Raw genomic sequence first — 18,658 nt, 5'->3', positions numbered from 1 at the left:
CCTCTGATCTCCATGTACACGCACGCACACATACTAAATAAACAAATGCGTGAGCACGCACACACACAAATCCAAATAAACAAAACACAGCACGTGTGAAATCACCTTTCTCTGTGTTCTTAACAGCATGGGCTAATCATCTTTTGGATAAGCTTTTCTGAGGCAAGAGGGTATCTCATGCTTTTGATGTACATTTCCCTGATTAGTGGTGCTAGGTATTTTTTTCATAACCTTATTGATCATTTGTATATCCTGCTCTATAAAATGTTTATTCTGGCAATTTTCTCCTGGTCATTTTCCCATTGCATGTGGGAGGGGTGTGTATACTACACACACACACACACACACACACACACACACACACACACACACACACACACGGATGCCAGAGATCAGTGTCAGGTGTCCTTTTCAATTGCTCTACACCTATTTTTGAGACATGGTTCTCACTGAATCTGGACCTTGTTGATTTAGCTAGACTGGCTGGTTAGCAAGCCCAGGGATCCCCCTATACCAGTACCCCCCTCCCGCCCCCCAGTGCTGGGGTCACAGAGGCTTTCCACCCAGCTTCTACATTAGTGCTGAGGGTCAAGTTCAGGTCCTCACGTCTGCTTGCCGGCATGGCAAGGTCTTTACAAACTAAAGCCATCTGCTCCACCTGCCCATTTTTAAAATTAGATTACTTAAGGGGTTTGCTGCTCGGTTGTTTGAGCTCCCTGCGTATTCTAGAAATGGATGCCTTGTAAATAGTCTCTCCATTCTGCAGGCTGTTTCTCCACTCTGTTCCCTGTTACTGATGCTTACAAGAGACTTGATGTGAATCCATCTGCCAGTTTTTGCTTTGGGTACCTACACTTTTGTGGTCATATGCAGAAAAGAAAAAAATTCTTTGCCCAGACCATTATCCTAAAAGCATTTCTCCAGTGTCTCCTATCAGTTTGACAGGTTAAGATCCTACAATTTGCTCTCAATTTGAAGGGCTTTTTTTTTTTTTTAAAGTATGGTGGTGGTGGGGGGGGGGTGGTGGGGGGGGGAGGTCTAGTTTTTTTCTCCTTCATAAAGACATCCAGTTTTCCCAGTATGGTTTCCTAAAAAGACTATACTTTCTTCAATACATGTTCTTGGTGTCTCTGTCAAAAATCGCGTCTGTTTCTGAGCTTTCTGTTCCGGCGGTCTCCATGTCTGCTCTTCTTCAATACCATGACGGTTTGGTTATTATCACTTTGTGATATATTCTAAGACTGGGTACTATGCTCAGTACTTTTTTTCAGTACTGGGTTCTATTTGTCCTCCAGTACTTCTTTTGTTCAGGCTACTGTGCCTGTTCTCTTTGGGGGATTTGTTTTGCTCTGGGGTCCATACAAATTTCAGAAGCCCCCTTCCCTTACACCTGTGAGGAAGGCCATCAGCCCCCTTACACCTGTGAGGAAGACCATCAGCCTCCTTACACCTGTGAGGAAGGCCATTAGCCTCCTTACACCTGTGAGGAAGACCATTAGTAGTTTCACAGGAACTGCAACAAATCTACAGATTACTTGGTAGTACCGACATTTTTCTTTTAACTTTTTTCTTTACCTTCTTTTCCAGGTAATCCATTAATTTCTTTTTCTTTAGGGTTTACTGTTAGGAAGTTACTGTGTTCTTAAAGGTACCATGCTGTCTTGTTCTTTTCATCTACCCTGTGTCCCTATATTAATATCTGCTTGCCTACTGGAGTCATTGGTAGCCGCTCTCGACTCAGATCTTTCTGATGTAAAATCACGCTTCTATCTTTAAATATGCTTATTTAATTATGTGCAAATAAGGGGCAGGTGCCTGTGGAAGCCGGAAGAGGGCGTTAGATGCCATGGGGCACAGCAGCCACAAGCCACACAAGACAGGTGCTGGGAAACAAATCCATGTTCTCTGTAAGAGCCATGTGCATTGGCCGGACGGTGGTGGTGCACGCCTTTAATCCCAGCACTCAGGAGGCAGAGGCAGGAGGATCTCTGTGACCTCTCTTTGAGGTCAGCCTGGTCTACAGAGAGAGATCCATGACAGGCTCCAAAACTACACAGAGAAACCCTGTCTCAAAAACAAACAAACAAACAAACAGAAAAAGAGCAGTGTGGCCTTGGAACTGCCAAGCCATCTCTCTATCACCATCCTATCGCTTTTATGGGACGCTTCCACAATAAAAGGCTTTTCCTGCCCCGTGCCCTACAGTGCCACCTGGAAATATTATGCTGTGTGCTCCCCGAACAGTGTCTGCAAAACTCCTTCACCTAGACTCAACACAGGCTGTGTCTCCAAGCGTCTTCATGGCCGAGGCTGCAGAGGCGATGAGACTGTACCCCCAACTGTGGGCTACACATCCCCACTGGGTCATGGTGGGTGACACTCTAGGTCTGAGGAGGCAGAAAGCTCTGGTGGGATGAGGGCTACAAACTGGATTTACTCTGAGGGCAAAGCTGCTTAAGGTGGGCCAACAAGGTGTTTCCCAGGTCACAAAGCAGGATGTGTGCCTGCTCCACAGAGGCTCAACAGGCAAGTTCCTAAGATGGGGCTACTCAAGTGCTTCTTCAGGTTACAGGGTGATGCTGACTGGCTGCTTCCTGGAGCCAAGGATGAATCCTATTACTTCTAAGTTTCATCTCATAAAAATGTAGAAAGCCAACTTTTTTACCACATGAACACATGCACGTGAAGGTGAATGGCATGCTTTTGGGCTCAGCAACTCAGGAGGCTAAGACAGAAAAACCACGTGGGACCAGGAGTTCAAGTCCAGTTAAAAATCTACACATTAAGCCGGGCGTGGTGGCGCACGCCTTTAATCCCAGCACTCGGGAAGCAGAGCCAGGCGGATCTCTGTGAGTTCGAGCAGCTGGCTACCAAGTGACTCAGAAAGCGCAAAGCTACACAAGAATCTGTCTGAAAAAAAAAAAAAAAAAAAAAAAAAAAAAATCTACACATTAGAAGATGTACCTCGTAAATGTTTCAAATATATGTAATATTTATTACAGATGAACTATTAAGTACATGTAGGTGAAAGACGTGACATCTGGCAGCATATTAAAACATTTTTTGTGTGTTTTTATTTTGGAGACAGGGCTTCTCTCTAACCACCTTGGCTGTCCTAGAACTCGCTTTGTAGACCAGGCTGGCCTCCAACTCATAGAGATCCACCAGCCTCTGCCTTCTGAGGGCTGGGATTAAAGGTGTGAGTCACCATACTCAACTCATTAAAACATTCTTGTGTCTTAAAAAAAGTTTTACCAATTTTGCTTGAAAACTTGGTAAAAATCTTGATTATTTTTAAGCTTATTAAAACATGTGTGAACTTAAAGTTATATATTCTAGTTTGTACATGATTGAAAATGTCCACAATGAAAGGTTAAATAAGGTATTAAGTGATTACTTTAGGGAGTGTGGTGATTCGGACAGATGTGCATCTGTGTTTAACAGTCCTTTTCCTGTAGAGGTACATGAGTGACATTTTATGGTCCTTTAAGATTTACTATAAAATAATGGAAGGAGAAGTGAATAGGAGAGAAGGAAGAAAAAGTTTGACTAAGAACTGAAAACTGTTATGATCGGGGAGATAGTTCAACCAATAAGGTGCCATGCCTTGTCTCCCCAGAACCCACGGGAGAAAAACCCAAACACAGTGGTGCTTATAATCTCAGTGCCAGGGTGGCTGAGTCAGGCAGATCCCTAGTCGGTGAGTTCCAGGCCACTGAGATAACTGTCCCAAAATACAAGGTGGACAGCACCTGAGCAATAACTCCTAGGTCATACTCTGGCCTTCGCATGCATGTACACACATGTGCACCTACCTGCACATAATACACACCAAAAAAACAAAACAAAACAAAAAGTAACTAAAAAATTGTGGAGACATATAATGGCACATGGGGTTTCATTAAACTATTTTGTGTACCTTTGTATATGCTTGGCTTTTTTCCATAAGTATAAAGCTGTGGTTACTGTTGTTAATTAAGTAACAGGTCCGGGTGCAGTAGCCCATGAATGAAGTCCCAGCTACTCAGAAGGTTTGCTTAAAACCAGAAGCTCAAATCCAGACTAGGACCATGGCAAGATTGTCACAATAAATTAATGAATAATTTTAAAACAAAACCCAACTTAAAAATTATTTGAGATTGTCTTTATTTTTATGTGTATGCGCGTTTTGCCTGTATGTGTCTACACACAACATGTGTGCACAATCCTCAATCTTTACATTTATTGTATATGTGTGTGTACGCACATGTGTGCACACGTATATAGAGATCAAAGAACAAGCCACAGGGTCAGTTCCCTCCTTTCGACCACACGGGTTCCAGAGATCAAGCGTGGGTCTTCAATTCTGACAGCAAATACCTTCGCCTGCTGAGCCTCTGACCAGCACATAACCCGCCCCCCACACTTTAAATACATATATATTTAAAAAGATAAAATCCTACGCACACACCCCAATGTCTATGCTCAGTGGTCTCACCTGTTTGAACTTGAAACCTGGGCTCTGGCACGAGGAAGGATGGCTTCACAGACAAGATTAAAGGAGTCTGGTCCCGCACGAGTTTACTACTGACGAGGACATTGATGACCGATATTGCCGTATAAATAAAAGGACCGGATGTTACCAGAAAAGTGAAGTCTGTGAACAGTTCATAAACCTAGAGAAAGAAAACATTTTAAAAAAGACAATTCACACTTAAAGAAAACTGTTGGGCAGAAAAAAATAATTAAAATTATATAACTATATATATACATAAGTATATATATAAAATCAGCAGCTTAAATGGGTGGATAAATGCTTCAAAGATAATCAAGATTTTTATTTTATGTGTTCCTTTTATGTTATCCCAACTTTCACAAAATAGCACAAAAGTACAGGAACAAGAAAGGACAGCCAGTAATACGGATTGGATAGTGCGTTACAGAAAATTCAAGATTTTTGTCATGTTTAACCCACACCTAAAGGAGCAGTTGTTTCCTTGAGTCTCACTGTTTCAAATAACACAATGATAGCCACTTACACAATTTTAAAGTACATGAAGGCCACAGTAAAAGCAGAGGAATGGGGGAAGCTAATTTTAAATGCATTTCACTTAATATGGGAAACATGGTTCCAATGTGTAGTCAGTAGAAAAAACATTAGTGAGATAGTCTATATTCCTTTATTTGGTGCAGTTTTGAGATCTGGCATGCAGTTTACATTCACCATGCATCTTATTAGTTCAGGCCAGGCCCATTTCACATGTTCCATGGCCAGCACAGCTCATGGCTCATGGCTCTGGTTAGACAGGGGCAGGACCTAGTAGAACACGGCTTTCTGAGCTCATCTGGGAAAGGGACACCATCAGTGGGTGTAATGTGACCAGCGTAGAAATCCATCTCAGTCACATTGGATGTACAGAAAGATACAAATGTACTCCACTCTGAAACCTAACATAGGCCCAAGTCATTTATTTGTTTGTTTTTTGGGTTTTGGGGTTTTTTGTTGTTGTTGTTGTTTGTTTGTTTGTTTGTTTTTTCCCCCGAGACAGGGTTTCTCTGTGTAGCTTTGGTGACTTTCCTGGAACTCACTCTGAAGACAAGGCTGGCCTCGAACTCACAGAGATCTGCCTGCCTCTGCCTCCGGAATGCTGGGATTAAAGGCGTGCGCCACCACGGCCCGGCCCCAAGTCATTGATTAAAGTAACTCAAGGAGAGCAATACTGCTAAGGTCGCCCCAAACTACGCTGCCTCTGGCCTGAGAGCCTCTTCATTCCAACTCTGCAAACGCAGTCCCCACTGCACAGGGTAAAATGACGTGAGCAGAGATGCGGAGGAAAACTGCATACCTGGAGAGGAGTGAGACAGAGAACTCAAAGTGCAGAGCCTGGGGCTCCTACCCTGCCCCACGAGACCCAACAAGCACGTCAGACACCAGACTCCCATGCTCAGGGTCTCACCTTCAGCTCCACCGCACGGTTGAAGTGAATCCTCAACACTTCTTTGATTGACGTAATGATGTACTCCTGCACAGCTCGCCTGGCCAGCACTACAAATGAAAGCCAACCACCAGACGCATTTTAGTGCTATTATGAAGCATGAAGATGTCACCTCAGGAAGCCATGACTGAGACAAGCATGCTAGCAGCTTGTTTTGAAATATCAGGCCCAGACTAAGGACAGAGCAGAAAGATCTAAGTGCTGTGAAGTATTATAGGAAATGGAAACACCAGGCCCAGCATTGGCCTGACGTGTTGAGAACGTTGGCGGGCAGGACGGGAGAGCAGCAGCTGTGGTCCACCCAGGGGACAGGAAGCTTCCAGTCCCCACTTTCTTCTCAACAAGTAGCAGAATTTCTCCAGCTATGCACCTAACGGCAAAGGCTGAGGCTTTAAAAGCTCTCAGAAGTAGTATTTTTAAGATCATTAAGACGCTCCTCAATGAACTGGCGATACCATCCTCCACAGAAGGAGGACGGCTCCACTGAGTATTCCAAGCAGCTGCCGGGGAGTGCTAACCACAACCAATGGGAGAAAATGTCCTTATAATGTCCAAGTTGTAACATTTTAGACAGGAAATAAAATATTTCTCATCCCTAAGTCTAGGTCTTTCTATTCACATAAAAGTCCAATTTAAAAATCTGTACTGGGGCTGGAGAGCCGGTTCTGTGGTTTGGAACACACGCTTGAGGAGGACCCAGGCTGATCCCCAGCACCCACGTCAGGCAGCTCACAACCTCCAAGGTCAAGCTTTAAAGCCCTCTCCTGGCCTCCACAGACACCTGTAAACACACACACACACACAAAGTATCTTCAAAAAATAAACAAAAATATAAATCTGTGCCTGTGAGTGTCTGTCTGCCAGTAATTAGTAAACCTCCCCTTCTATCCCATGGTGCTTTTCCTTCCCTTCCATTCCATACACAGAACTGTAATATATCTAATGTTGTTATTCTGTTCTAGATTTAATTTATGTACGCGTGTCTGTGAATTACACAGGGCTGCAGGTGACTGTGGAGAAGAAAAGAAGTCGGTCAGATCCCCTGGAGCTGGAGTTACAGGCAGCTGTGGAGCACCCGGCATGGGGGCTGGGACTCGAACTCTGGTCCTCTGCAAGAGCAGCATGCTCTTTAACCGCTGAACCATCTCTCTAGTCCCATCACTCAATTTTCCATTATCCTATCTCAAATCACTAAAAAACTTGAGACAGAATCAATCCTCTTTCAGTCATTATAAAAACAAATGCTTAAGCTATTTGACGACTCCTCTGGTAAATCAGGGACACGTAGTAAAAAGGTGAGGGGTGTGTGTCTTCTTTAGTTCCCGAAGTCATCATAACAAATCTATGGCCCCTTCTAACTACCTTGGCTGATTCCACCAACAGCCAACTGCCCTGGCCTGCCAGGCTCTAAGAGGACCAGACAAGGTCATGAATGGTACACAGGAAATGAAATGAGAGGGGAGGAATGAGGGAGGGAGAGGGAAGCAGGATGAGCCAGACTCAGGGAAAGCAAGGCGTAACAGAAAACCAAACTCCGAAGAACTCAATGGAGACAGGAGGTGCATACTAAGAGTAGCCCCGTGCAGCCAATGAACCACTCAGGAGAGCTAAGTGCTACTCAAGGACCCCACCGCCCACCACCAGAACTGCCACCTTCTCTGGCTAATCTGAGGAAGACAGGACACTGCAACTCTGTGAGATGGAGACATGAGACTGGGGAACAGGAACCATCCAGAAACATGTATCACACAAATTGTTTTCCAACTCTCTACAGTTTCTCCAAGGCCAAGAGAAGTGAGGTTCGGAGACCTTCAAAGGATGCCTGGCTCCCCTCAGTGGAGGTCAGCATCCAAGCATCTCCCTCCAAGCCATCAACGCCCCTCACGGGTCTCTGCATTATTATGGAGCTCCACCCCCTCCCCCCAAAAATCACCTCTACCTGTCTAGACTCTCTCCCTAGCAGACAGCTACCACTAAGAAAGAAGCCAGTATTAAAAATCAAACATGTTTGCTTCAAGCATGCTATGTATTGCATATGCCGGACAATGAGTTCCAAAGCCAAAGATACTACCGAAAGTTCCACAGCTCACTTAAATCTTTTATCTGTTCTTATGGTAATTACTAACTAATATGCAATGTTGTGTGGTCATTTCCTAGATGCCACGTATTTTATACACTTAAATCCTTACGGTAACCCAAGAGAGCCTACGGTCCTTGTTTAACACTTGTGGAAGCAGATGAAGAGACTAAGTGATTGGACGGCTAGCGTGGGGCCAGCGGGGGAGGAGGACTGCGACCCACAGGTTGTGTGAGAGCCACACCTACTCTCCTCACCACGATGGTGTGTCTCGTAAGCACCGCACACAAACACCTCAGAGAAGTCCCCTACCTCAGAGAGGTGACTGGAAGCAGGGCCTTACCAGTTGTGATCAAATAGGCATCGGGAACTGTAATATCACACACATATGGCGGCTTGGCTGTGGCCAGTGCTGGTGTACCAACTGTGGCTTCGAGCGTGGAGGCGGTCACAGGACCGAGGGAGGGCTGGGGAGGGGGTACACTGTTCCCCTGAGGGCTCTGACTCATAGGCTCGCTGTTCAGAGCAGAGTCCACGGTATCACCAGGGGCAGTGCTGGTATTGGGCATGCTTGGTTCCGGGGATGGACTTGGTTCTGGGGAGGTAGTGGGTGGTGAACCTGTGGGTGTCAATGATGAGCCCATGACTGGCTTTGTGGGCATAGGTGAAGGGCTTACTTCGGAAGCAAGTGATGGGGAGGCTGACAGGTACAAGTCAGAGATCGACTCTGTGCTGGTCGGAATGGCACTGGTGGATATGGGTGAGACAGGTGTGGAATGGTCTGTCACACTCACACTGCCATCGGAAGGGGTCAGAGTCGAGAATGGAGATGACCCGGTTAAAATGGGTGTCAAATGGAAAACAGCTGGCAGTGATGAGAAGTGAGTCCCAGCAGGTGAGATGCCAAGGGTGGTCTCGGAGCCGGAGGGCACCAGTGTGCTTCCTGAGGACCCAGGGGGAATGAGTGACAATTCAAAGACAGAGGTGGCTTCAGAGAAAACTGAGGTAAGATGAACACCAGACTCTATCAGGGAAACTCTCCATGCTTCGGCGAACTTGAGAGGATCAGAGGGGGAGCTTGACAGTGGGGGCATTTCGGAGTGACTGGGAAGAAGAGTGACTGTCTTCACAAGGAGGTCTGGACTTGACCAAGGCTGAGATGGCTCTAGACTTGTGGGCTTAAGAACAAAAAGCTGAGGTGACTGCAAATTGAGAGAGCTGGACAATGGAAATGTCTCAGCCATGGTGGGAGGAGGCTGAGGAAGGGAAGCTGATGGATCGGTGGACGTCAAAGATGGGTAAGCAAGAAGATCTGACCGTGAAGGGGCCGGAGTGCTGAAGTCCAGGGGCGGAGTGGAGAAAAGGCTGGATGTGGAATCCAAAAGACTCCCAGACTCGAGCTGCAAAAGGCTGGTAGGCTCTGGGTCAGCAACAACTTGAGACTCTACCGAGGAGGCCGAACCATAAGAGGTGAGAAAGCTTGGGTTTCCAGCTGGAAGGGATGGCGTGGTTTGATTTGCTGTCAAAGAGAGAGGTGACTCAAAATGGACGCTAGGGATGACTGAGGACAACAAATAGGTCACACTGGATGGCATCACTAGATCACTGGTGACAGAGAAGCCAAAGGTGGAATCAGGTGAGCTTGGTGTGGAGAGGTGGCCATGGGCAGGGTACACCTGCGTGGTGGTCATGCCGCTCATATCCACCTCAGGTGACATGTCCAGGCTGACTTCCCACAACCCCACAGATCTGGAAGAAAGGGAGACGACGGGTCTGGAAGGGAAAAGAGTATTAAATTCTCGAAGATCTTCAAGTTCAGAGAGGTCTGTGCCCACGCTGCTTGATGGCGAGAGACGGCTTGCTTCTCCTGAGGCCGTAGACAGAGCTTCACGCCCGTCCCCTGATCCCATCTCCTTCTCTGTGAGGCTCCTGGCCAAAACCTGCTGAGGTGATGAGAAAACACAGGACACACACCATGTGTGTGGTCTCAGGGAGGCCTCAGGGTTCAGGGCATGAGGATGGTCAGCAAAACTGGGGACTGTGGAGCTGTGTGGTGGTGATTCGAACGTTTCCCCGGCCTCGCTAGAGAGGAAGAAGGGGTTATCTGAAATGCCGGCTGGTTGGGCAGCAAAAGACACAGATGAAGGCGGGGTTGAAGATGCAGCAGAGAGCGGGCTGGTGAAAACGGGGTCTGTGGGTGACGTGGTTGCAGTAGGCAGTGCTCTTGGAGAGACGGCTTCTTCCCGGCGTTCACTCCACGCGGCGGTCCCATTAGGATTTCTGTCTGTGCTTGTGGCCAGGACACCCATTAGAGGCTGTGAGACCTCCCACAGGGGAACAGATGGCTGCTGAGTCACGCCATCGCCCACTGGCTGGGGCACGGAGATCCAGGAGCTGAAAAGGAGGTTTTCCGCGCCCTCTGTCACAGAAGCTACCGTCTCTGGCAAAGCCTTGCTTGATAACTGGCTGTGAATTTCAGTAGGATGAAGCACCAAACTCCTACTAGGAGTTGGAATGATGCCCTCAGATGTGAGAAAAGCTGACCAAGAAGTGCTGAAATCGCCGGAGGACTCCACGTGCACGGTTGCCTGTTGTGCCGTGTTCTGACATCCAGACAGCGCTTCATCCTGCAGAGAAATGGTGGGTAGCGATGGAGTCATCCCAGGCTCCGGCATTTCCTGAGGCGGCTCTCGTGAGTTCGGTGAGATAGACCGCATTGGGGAAGCCACCCCTGAAGAGGTCCAGTGAACATCTGGCAAGAAGTTATCCATCTCATCGTCATCAACGGCCACCTCGTTACTCGTCACAGATCCATACGGTGCCGCAAAGATGCTGGGCTCTGCTGTACTTTGAGTCTGATGTCTGTGGCTTAAAAAGGCTGTATCAAAAGTAGTGGCAGATGGAGAGGAGAGGACCAGGACAGAGAGGCCTGGCTGGGCCCCTGGAGCAGTCTCTGATAAGGCCACACGTGTAGCGCTGGGCATGATGCTCGTCTCCGGCAGGAACTCCTCGGGACGTAAAGAAGGGTTGTGCTGTTCCAGGGAGAGTTCATCTAGCAAGAAAAGCAAAGCTGGGTTAGCGGCCATGCAAAGAGGTCAGAGTGAGAACATTTCACTTCAGATGTAAAAAAATCCACTCATTCAGAAAATACCCATTCACTAGGGCTGGAGAGATGCCTTGGTGGTTATGAGCACTGGCTGCCCTTGCTGAGGACCTGCATTCAGATTCTAGCACCCAGGAGGCAACTCACAACTTTCTGTAACTCCAATGCCAGGGGATCCAGCACCCTCTTCTGGCCTCTGCAGATACCAGACACGTAAAATAATGCAAAAAAAAAAAAAAAAAAAAAAGGCACACATAAAATAAAAAGACATATAAAAATATCTGTTCACTATAAATAGCCACAATTTGTAGAAATGCTAGTTGGAAGCTAGACAATGTCAAAAGCAGCATCAGGGCAATCTATACAAATAGTCATAAACCTGAGTGCTTCCTTCATTTAAGCCTGCATGTGTACACACACCCACAAACCTTACTTTATACCGTCATACCCAAAGCCATTTGTCCCAAATGTGTGTGAAATGGTGCAAATAATCTTTAATCCGTTCTATTTCATGACTGGCACCTTAATAAGAGGGGGAAACGTGGATACACACATGCAAGAAAGAGAGCATGGGAATATGACAGTACATCACAGTGGTGTAGCCCCAAATCAAAGGCTGCTGCCAATCATCAGGGGGGGGAGGGCCAGCATGGAGCAGATTCTCCTTCACAGCCCTCAGAGACAATCAACTATAATACCAATGTCTGACCTTGGATTTCTACACTCCAGAAAGGAGACAGCAAATTTCCATTGTTTAAGCCCCCAAAGGAAAATGTCTACCTCAACTTGGACTCTTCGTAGCAATTTTGTAAGACATGTCCCCAGGTTTAGAACCTAAATCATTTCTATGATCCTAATAAACTGTTTAAGAGTCCTAATTTAAGACAGGCCAGGTCTTCAATGTCTGTCAGATGGTGACATAAATTTTCCAGGCCAGACATGGTATCACATGCTTGTTGTCATAGTGGCAAGAGGAACACTTGAGCTCATCAGTTTGAAAGCAGCTTGGCAACATAGTGAGACCACCTCTTAAAAGGAAAACATACAAAAACGTGGTCAGGCCAGGCGGTGGTGGCACACGCCTTTAATGCCAGCACTCGGGAGGCAGAGCCAGGTGGATCTCTGTGAGTTCGAGGCCAGCCTGGGCTACCAAGTGAGTTCCAGGAAAAGGCGCAAAGCTATACAGAGAAACCCTGTCTCGGGAAAAAAAAAAAAACGTGGTCAAACACACACACACACACACACACACACACACACACACACACACACACACGGTCACACCAGACATCAAACACTTTCCTTAGCTACAGATCAAATTAATAGGAGCACAGAGATAAAAATTACGAAACACATAAGGAAAGAGGATACCATTAAAATGCTGAGAGGAAATCCAGGCATGGTGGCCCACGCCTTTAATGCCAGCACTCAGGAGGCAGAGGCAGGCGGATCTCTGTGTGTTCAAGGCCAGCCTGGGTACATAGTGACTTCCAGGACACCAGAGCTACATAGTGAGATCCTACTTCAAAAATCAGACAAACAAACAAAAAAGGCTGAGAAAAACCCAAAATAAAAAGTCAGAAGAGCCGGGCAGTGATGGCGCACACCTTTAACCCCAGCACTCGGGAGGCAGAGGCAGGCGGATCTCTGTGAGTTCGAGGTCAGCCTGGTCTATCGAGTGATTCCGGGACAGGCTCCAAAGCTACACAGAGAAACCCTGTCTCGGAAAAAAAAAAAAAAAAAAAAAAAGTCAGAAGAACCCCCAATGAGATCTATAGACTTCAAATACTGGAATTATGGGATATGTGTTTATGTTTAATTTACATAAACTAACAGAAGGGCTAAATATATGAGTAATGAGAAAGAGACTATGAAAACTGGCCAGAAATATTTAAAAAGGAAAGAGCATTCAGAAATGAAAAATATTCTAATTTGAGCCAATGTGCTGGCTTACACCTTTAATCTCAGCACTCAGGAAGCAGAGGCAGGAGGATCTCAGTAAATGTGAGGTCAGTCTGGTCTATACAGAGAGTCCAGGACAGCCAGGACTACATAGAGAAACCCTATCTCAAAAAACAAATTATAATTAAACATTTACAACTTAGCATGCATGTAACAGCAGTTTAGACACTACTGAAGTGGTTTTTAGTGAATGGAGGGAGAAATGGCTAAAAACTATACTCAGAACTGGGGACAGAGAAACAAACACAAAATAGAAAATAATAATAGTAATTAAAAAAAACCAGAACAATAGAGTCAGAAAAATGCAGCCGCTAGTAGTACCTACTGCCAAGCCTACAACCTGAGCTCAGTCCCAGACACCCACAAGATGGAAGACAAAAACCAGTTCCCAAAAGTTGTTCTCTGACCTCTAATAGCATGTCATGTCATACTGTGGCACATGGGGGCGCACAAAATAAATTAAAATGTAACAGTTAAAAAAACAATTAGAGATATTAAGTGGCATGAAGACTGGAACGAGACGCTCAAACACATTTATCAAAGTTTTAGAAAAAAGCCAGTCAAAAGAGTAGTAGGGCCGGGCGGTGGTGGCGCACGCCTTTAGTCCCAGCACTCAGGAGGCAGAGGAAAAGACGATCTCTGAGTTCAAGGCCAGCCTGGTCTACAGCGCGAGTTCCAGGACAGCCAGGCTACACAGAGAAACCCTGTCTCGAAAACAGCAATGAACAAGCAAACAAACAAGCCAAGAGGAGGAGGGTGCAAGGCAATCTTCAGAGACAGTACAACTTTAAACTTCCTAAGAGATAAAAATCCATCAATTCAAACAGGCCAAGAAGTCACAAGGTGGCAATCATTCCTTTTTTTTTTTTTTTTTAAACACACACACACACACACACACACACACACACACACACCCTACAATAGAGTCCATGGGACACCAAAGACAAGGAGAACCACAAGCAGAGCCAGAAGAAAGATGGTGGCAGGTAAATGACCACACGGCCACTTCACAGGACCACAGCGGAACAAAACTTTCAAAGTGCTCAGAGAAAACATCCGACACTTTAGATGTGCATAACCATGAAACCTCTCTATCAAAAAGACACGTAAGAGGCTGGAGGTGACGTAACAGCCTGAGTTCCATTCCCGCACCCGTATAAAAAGCCAGGTGTGGTGGCACACATTTGTAATCCCCATTCTAGAGAGTGGAGGCAGGAGGGCCCCTGGGTCCCCCTGGCAAGCAGCCTAGCCTAATTGTTAAGTTGCAGGTCAGTGAGAGATCCTGCCTCATACAGTGAGGTCGGGCCAGTGAGATGGCTCAGCAGATAAAGGTGCTCGCCTTGAAAGCCTGGTGCCCTAAGTGTGATCCCTAGGACCCACATAAAGGTGGAAGGAAAAGACCGGACTCCACACAGTTGCCCTCTGACGGCCACAACTGTGTTGTAAACAGGCATCCACATGTGTTACACACACGCGCTAATAATAATAATATTAATAATAATAATAATTTCATAAGTAAATCTCTCTTTTTTTTTAAGAGTAGATGGCTTCTGGGGAACAACACCCAAGGTTATCTTCTGGCTCCCACAGACACATGTGGACTCATGTGCACACCCCTGCACACACACAAGAAAATACATAAATAGGAAACAAGGGGTGGTTATACCAATCAAAGACCGTCGGTAAAGGAGTCTCTGAACTAGAATACCCTTCAGGAAGGAACGCTATCATCCCTGGTGAGGGGTCAGGAAGAAAAAGCAGAGAGTAAGTGACAACCTATGGTAATACAAACAAGGGGTGCTGGGGTACATCTGCAATAATGCCGGTGCATTACCAGTGTGGGGTTTTGTTTCAAGACAGGGTTTCTGTGTGCAGCCTCGACTGTCACGCACAACCAAAGATCTGTGCGTTTTTACAAAATACACTTCTTTTTTTGTTTTTGTTTTTTGAGACAGGGTTTCTCTGTGTAGTTTGGTGCCTTTCCTGGAACTCACTTTGTAGACCAGGCTGGCCTTGAACTCACAGAGATCCGCCTGGCTCTGCCTCCCGAGTGCTGGGATTAAAGGCGTGCGCCACCACCGCCCGGCCAAAATACACTTCTTATCCAGCTACACTAGTACATCTCCAGAGATGCTGAAAGACAGACAGACAGCAGAAGGGTCTGTGCGTGACACCCTGTCCCGGCACCACCCTCCCAGCCCCGTGGAAATGGCAGCTGGGACGCAAAACCAAGTTCTGTGATCCATTTTGAGAACAGACAGTAACTTGTAAATAATATTTAGACTTACGGGTGACACTTCTGATTCCCTTAGCATCTGAAAAGTCGCAAACTCACACCAGATGTCACTCCCTTCGCTGTGGCATGACTTTAAAAAGTGAACGCATGGGAGTGTAGTTCAGTACCCGAGCACGGTGAGAAGGCAGGAGGCCCTTGCTTTAATCTCCAGCAATGAAGAGGGTTTGAATGCCCTGGAACTGGAGTTACAGGTGGCTGTGAGATGCCAGATGTGAGTTCTGGGAACTGAACCCAGGTCTTCAGCAATGGCAGCAAGCGCTCTTAACTGCCGAGCACTTGACTGTCTCCAGCCCCTAATCAAAACAAACAACAACAACCCTGTCTCACAGTGACGTCATTAAGCATCTGCCATCTTCTGTACAGCCTAGCTGTAGGGTTTCCTGTCTATTCTTTTATGTCTTAACCTGCCACGTACCAAGCACAGGCCAAAGACTGGCTATTCTTTTCTATGGTTTAAAAAAAAAAAAAAAAAGCATACATTTAAAAGGTTATAAAATTCTGCCCAACTGTGTTAATACACATTTGAAAGTTTGCCTAAGGTAAGAATTTATATGTCTGGTTTTTTGTTTGTTTTTCAAGGCAGGGTTTCTCTGTGTAGCCTTGGCTGTTCTGGAACTCCCTCTGTAGGCCAGGCTGGCCTCGAACTCACAGAAATCCACCTGCCTCTGCCTCCTGAGTGCTGGGATTAAAAGCATGCACCACCACCGCCCGACTTTGGTATGTCTGTTTTAAAACTCTGCCATGTGGGCTGGAGAGGTGGCTCAGAGGTTAGGAGCACTGGCTGCTCTTCCAGAGGACCTGGGTTTGGTTCCCAGCACCCACATGGCAGTCACAACCATCTGTAACTCCAGTTCCAGGGGATCTGACTCCTCTTCTGACCTCCAAAGGTTCCTGCACACATGTGGTACAAAGACATACACTCAGACACATACACATAATAAAACTTTTTTAAATAATAAAAACACTCTGCTATAACGTGCAAGAGCCAAACAGAAGACAAGATCCCTTCTAAAATGAGTCAGAAACGCATCTTCGTGTGAACCAGAAGGGTGTAAGAGATGAACTGCAAAGAGCCTAGTCAGGAGCTGATTTATGAACCCAAAGAGCTGACGCAAAAGAAAACTGAAGGGCCTGGATGAGGAACGGCGAAGTGGTCAAAAAGATTAAAAATAAACCTCAAAGTCCCCAACTGAAAGAGAGCAGGCACAAAAAAAACCTTCCCACCGAGGACGGGAAGGTGCCAACCTAGGAGGTTTTATTCTCTCTGCCAAGCCCCGGGGGAGAGTCACCAGCTCCGAAGAGGCGGCAGCTGCAATGCCATGGGGAATTACCTCTGCAGTTAATTCAGGAAGAGGTTAGAAATCCCAGGTGAGGCTCTCTCTCCACATAAAAGGCATCAGGGACTCTCGTTTCAAGCCCCGGAGATCAGTTTCCAAGCTATAAAAGCTTTAGATTCCCCAAGAGTGAAAGGGTTTTTTCTCTTTGATGACAGAGAAGGGAGAGGGATTGGGGAGAGGTGCTGTTTCTCAGGCACTGACGTGAGCGTGCAAGTGACGTGGGTGTGCAAGTGACGTGGGCGTGCAAATGATGAGGAACTTGTTAAAAGCTAACTCTGCCAGCGACTGGGTCGAATGCTTCTCTCCCCATGACCCAGGTCTGAGAGCTCGTGCCCAGGGGCCGGTGTGGAGGCGGTACTACCCACATCACCTTCCCTGGGTGCCCACTTGGCCATGCTAGCTATGATTCCAGGCCAGAAACTGCCCATATGCCCTCTTCACCACGCCAAGTCTGTTCGCTGTGATTAAAAATTAGTGACAGAGACACCCAACTGTCTGTCTGAGACTCATGCAGGCAAAACAAAGTGGCATTCTGGAATATGTTTTTAAGTTGCTTTATTCCATCTCGTCTCTTCTAACTATAGCAGAAAGCTGTGGAATCATGGACTCTTCGTGCAAATGGGATCTCTAGAAGACCCCAGCCAATCCCCATCCGTCACAAATGAGGCTCACAAGGTTTAAGTCAGCTTGCTGAACACATCTCCACCTGCAGGTGTATGTGTTGGGGGACAGGGGGGTAAACAGGCTGGAAAGGCAGTTTGGTAGATGCTTCACAGCTCACCATGTTTCTACCAGTCCATCTTACCAAAACCGTTGATAAAGAAAGTTGAAAACATGTCAGATTGTGTTGTGTTATAAATGAGCTGAAAGCCCATGATAAATGTGGCTACTGGAATCTACACAAGGGGCCTGTTTTAGACTGAGTCCCACTGCCAACCTAAGGACACCTCCAGGCCACAGGCCTGAGGGCTGGCAAGAGTTGGCCTGGGAAACAGCAAGGTCACCCACCTCTAAAGAGCTTTAATCCAAATGGAACTACTGTTTTTGCTTCTCTGCTAAACTGTGTAGTTTCCAAAACACGATGACTCATCTCAACTCGCTGTGGATAGTCAATCTACAAAACAAAACAAGCCCCATTGCCGCCTAAGACTTAGAACACAAAAGCAGTCAGATCAACTGTTGAGCAACTTGGCAAACGTTCCTCCCCTTTTCTCCTTCTCAGAATGTCCTGAGGAGGGTTTTCAGTGCCTTCCTGGACCTTTCATCTTTTCCCTCATTTAGAAAGCAGTACCTTCCCTCTCTTCCCCAGCCCCAGCATGGACCAGTACCCTCTGCCAGGGTACCCTCTCCTCCACCCAGCACTGGTCACCAGATACTAGGTAGATAAGAAGCACTGTTTTATACATGTATGTGTGTGTGTGTGTGTGTGTGTGTGTGTGTGTGGTGTGTGAGTCATATGGATAATACAAAGAACAACTAGCCCCGCTAGCCACCCCTTACCCATTAGCCACAGGGGTAATTATTTTGAATTCCGTATTTCTCATATCTTTTTTTAAATCATCTGCCACAAAAAACGTTTTCAAGCTTTATCAAGATGGAATACATGGTATGTGTTCCACCACAATTTACCCTTTTCATTCCATGTTGTTTTCATTTTTTTTTAAAGATTTATTTATTTATTTATTATGTATAGTGTTCTGTCTGCATGTATCTCTGCAGGCCAGAAGAGGGCACCAGATCTTATTACAGATGGTTGTGAGCCTCCATGTGGTTGCTGGGAACTGAACTCAGGACCTTTGGAAGAGCAAGCAGTGCTCTTAACCTCTGAGCCACCTCTCCAGCCCCAGATTTTTTTTTTTAAGACGGGGTTTTTCTGTGTAACCCTGGCTGTCCTAGAACTCACTCTGTAGA

At 46.4% G+C, this 18,658-nt stretch overlaps 1 protein-coding gene across 1 annotated transcript in view; it reads right to left on the bottom strand.

Moving 5' to 3' along the window:
- Positions 1–18,658, bottom strand: part of Kiaa1549 (KIAA1549 ortholog) — a gene marked incomplete at its 5' end in the record, with an annotated part of 128,265 nt that overhangs the window by 61,305 nt on the left and 48,302 nt on the right. The window contains 3 exons of the mRNA XM_037204298.1: positions 4,478–4,655; positions 5,937–6,025; positions 8,396–11,104. Of these exons, the coding sequence (XP_037060193.1) occupies positions 4,478–4,655; positions 5,937–6,025; positions 8,396–11,104 (2,976 nt within the window). The remainder of the gene's footprint in view (positions 1–4,477; positions 4,656–5,936; positions 6,026–8,395; positions 11,105–18,658) is intronic.

This window comes from Peromyscus leucopus, chromosome 3 (genome assembly GCF_004664715.2).
Source record: "Peromyscus leucopus breed LL Stock chromosome 3, UCI_PerLeu_2.1, whole genome shotgun sequence".
NCBI classification, from domain to species: Eukaryota; Metazoa; Chordata; class Mammalia; order Rodentia; family Cricetidae; genus Peromyscus; species Peromyscus leucopus.
The sequence above is the reverse complement of the archived record's forward strand: the minus strand, read 5'-3'. Positions and strand labels throughout refer to the sequence as shown.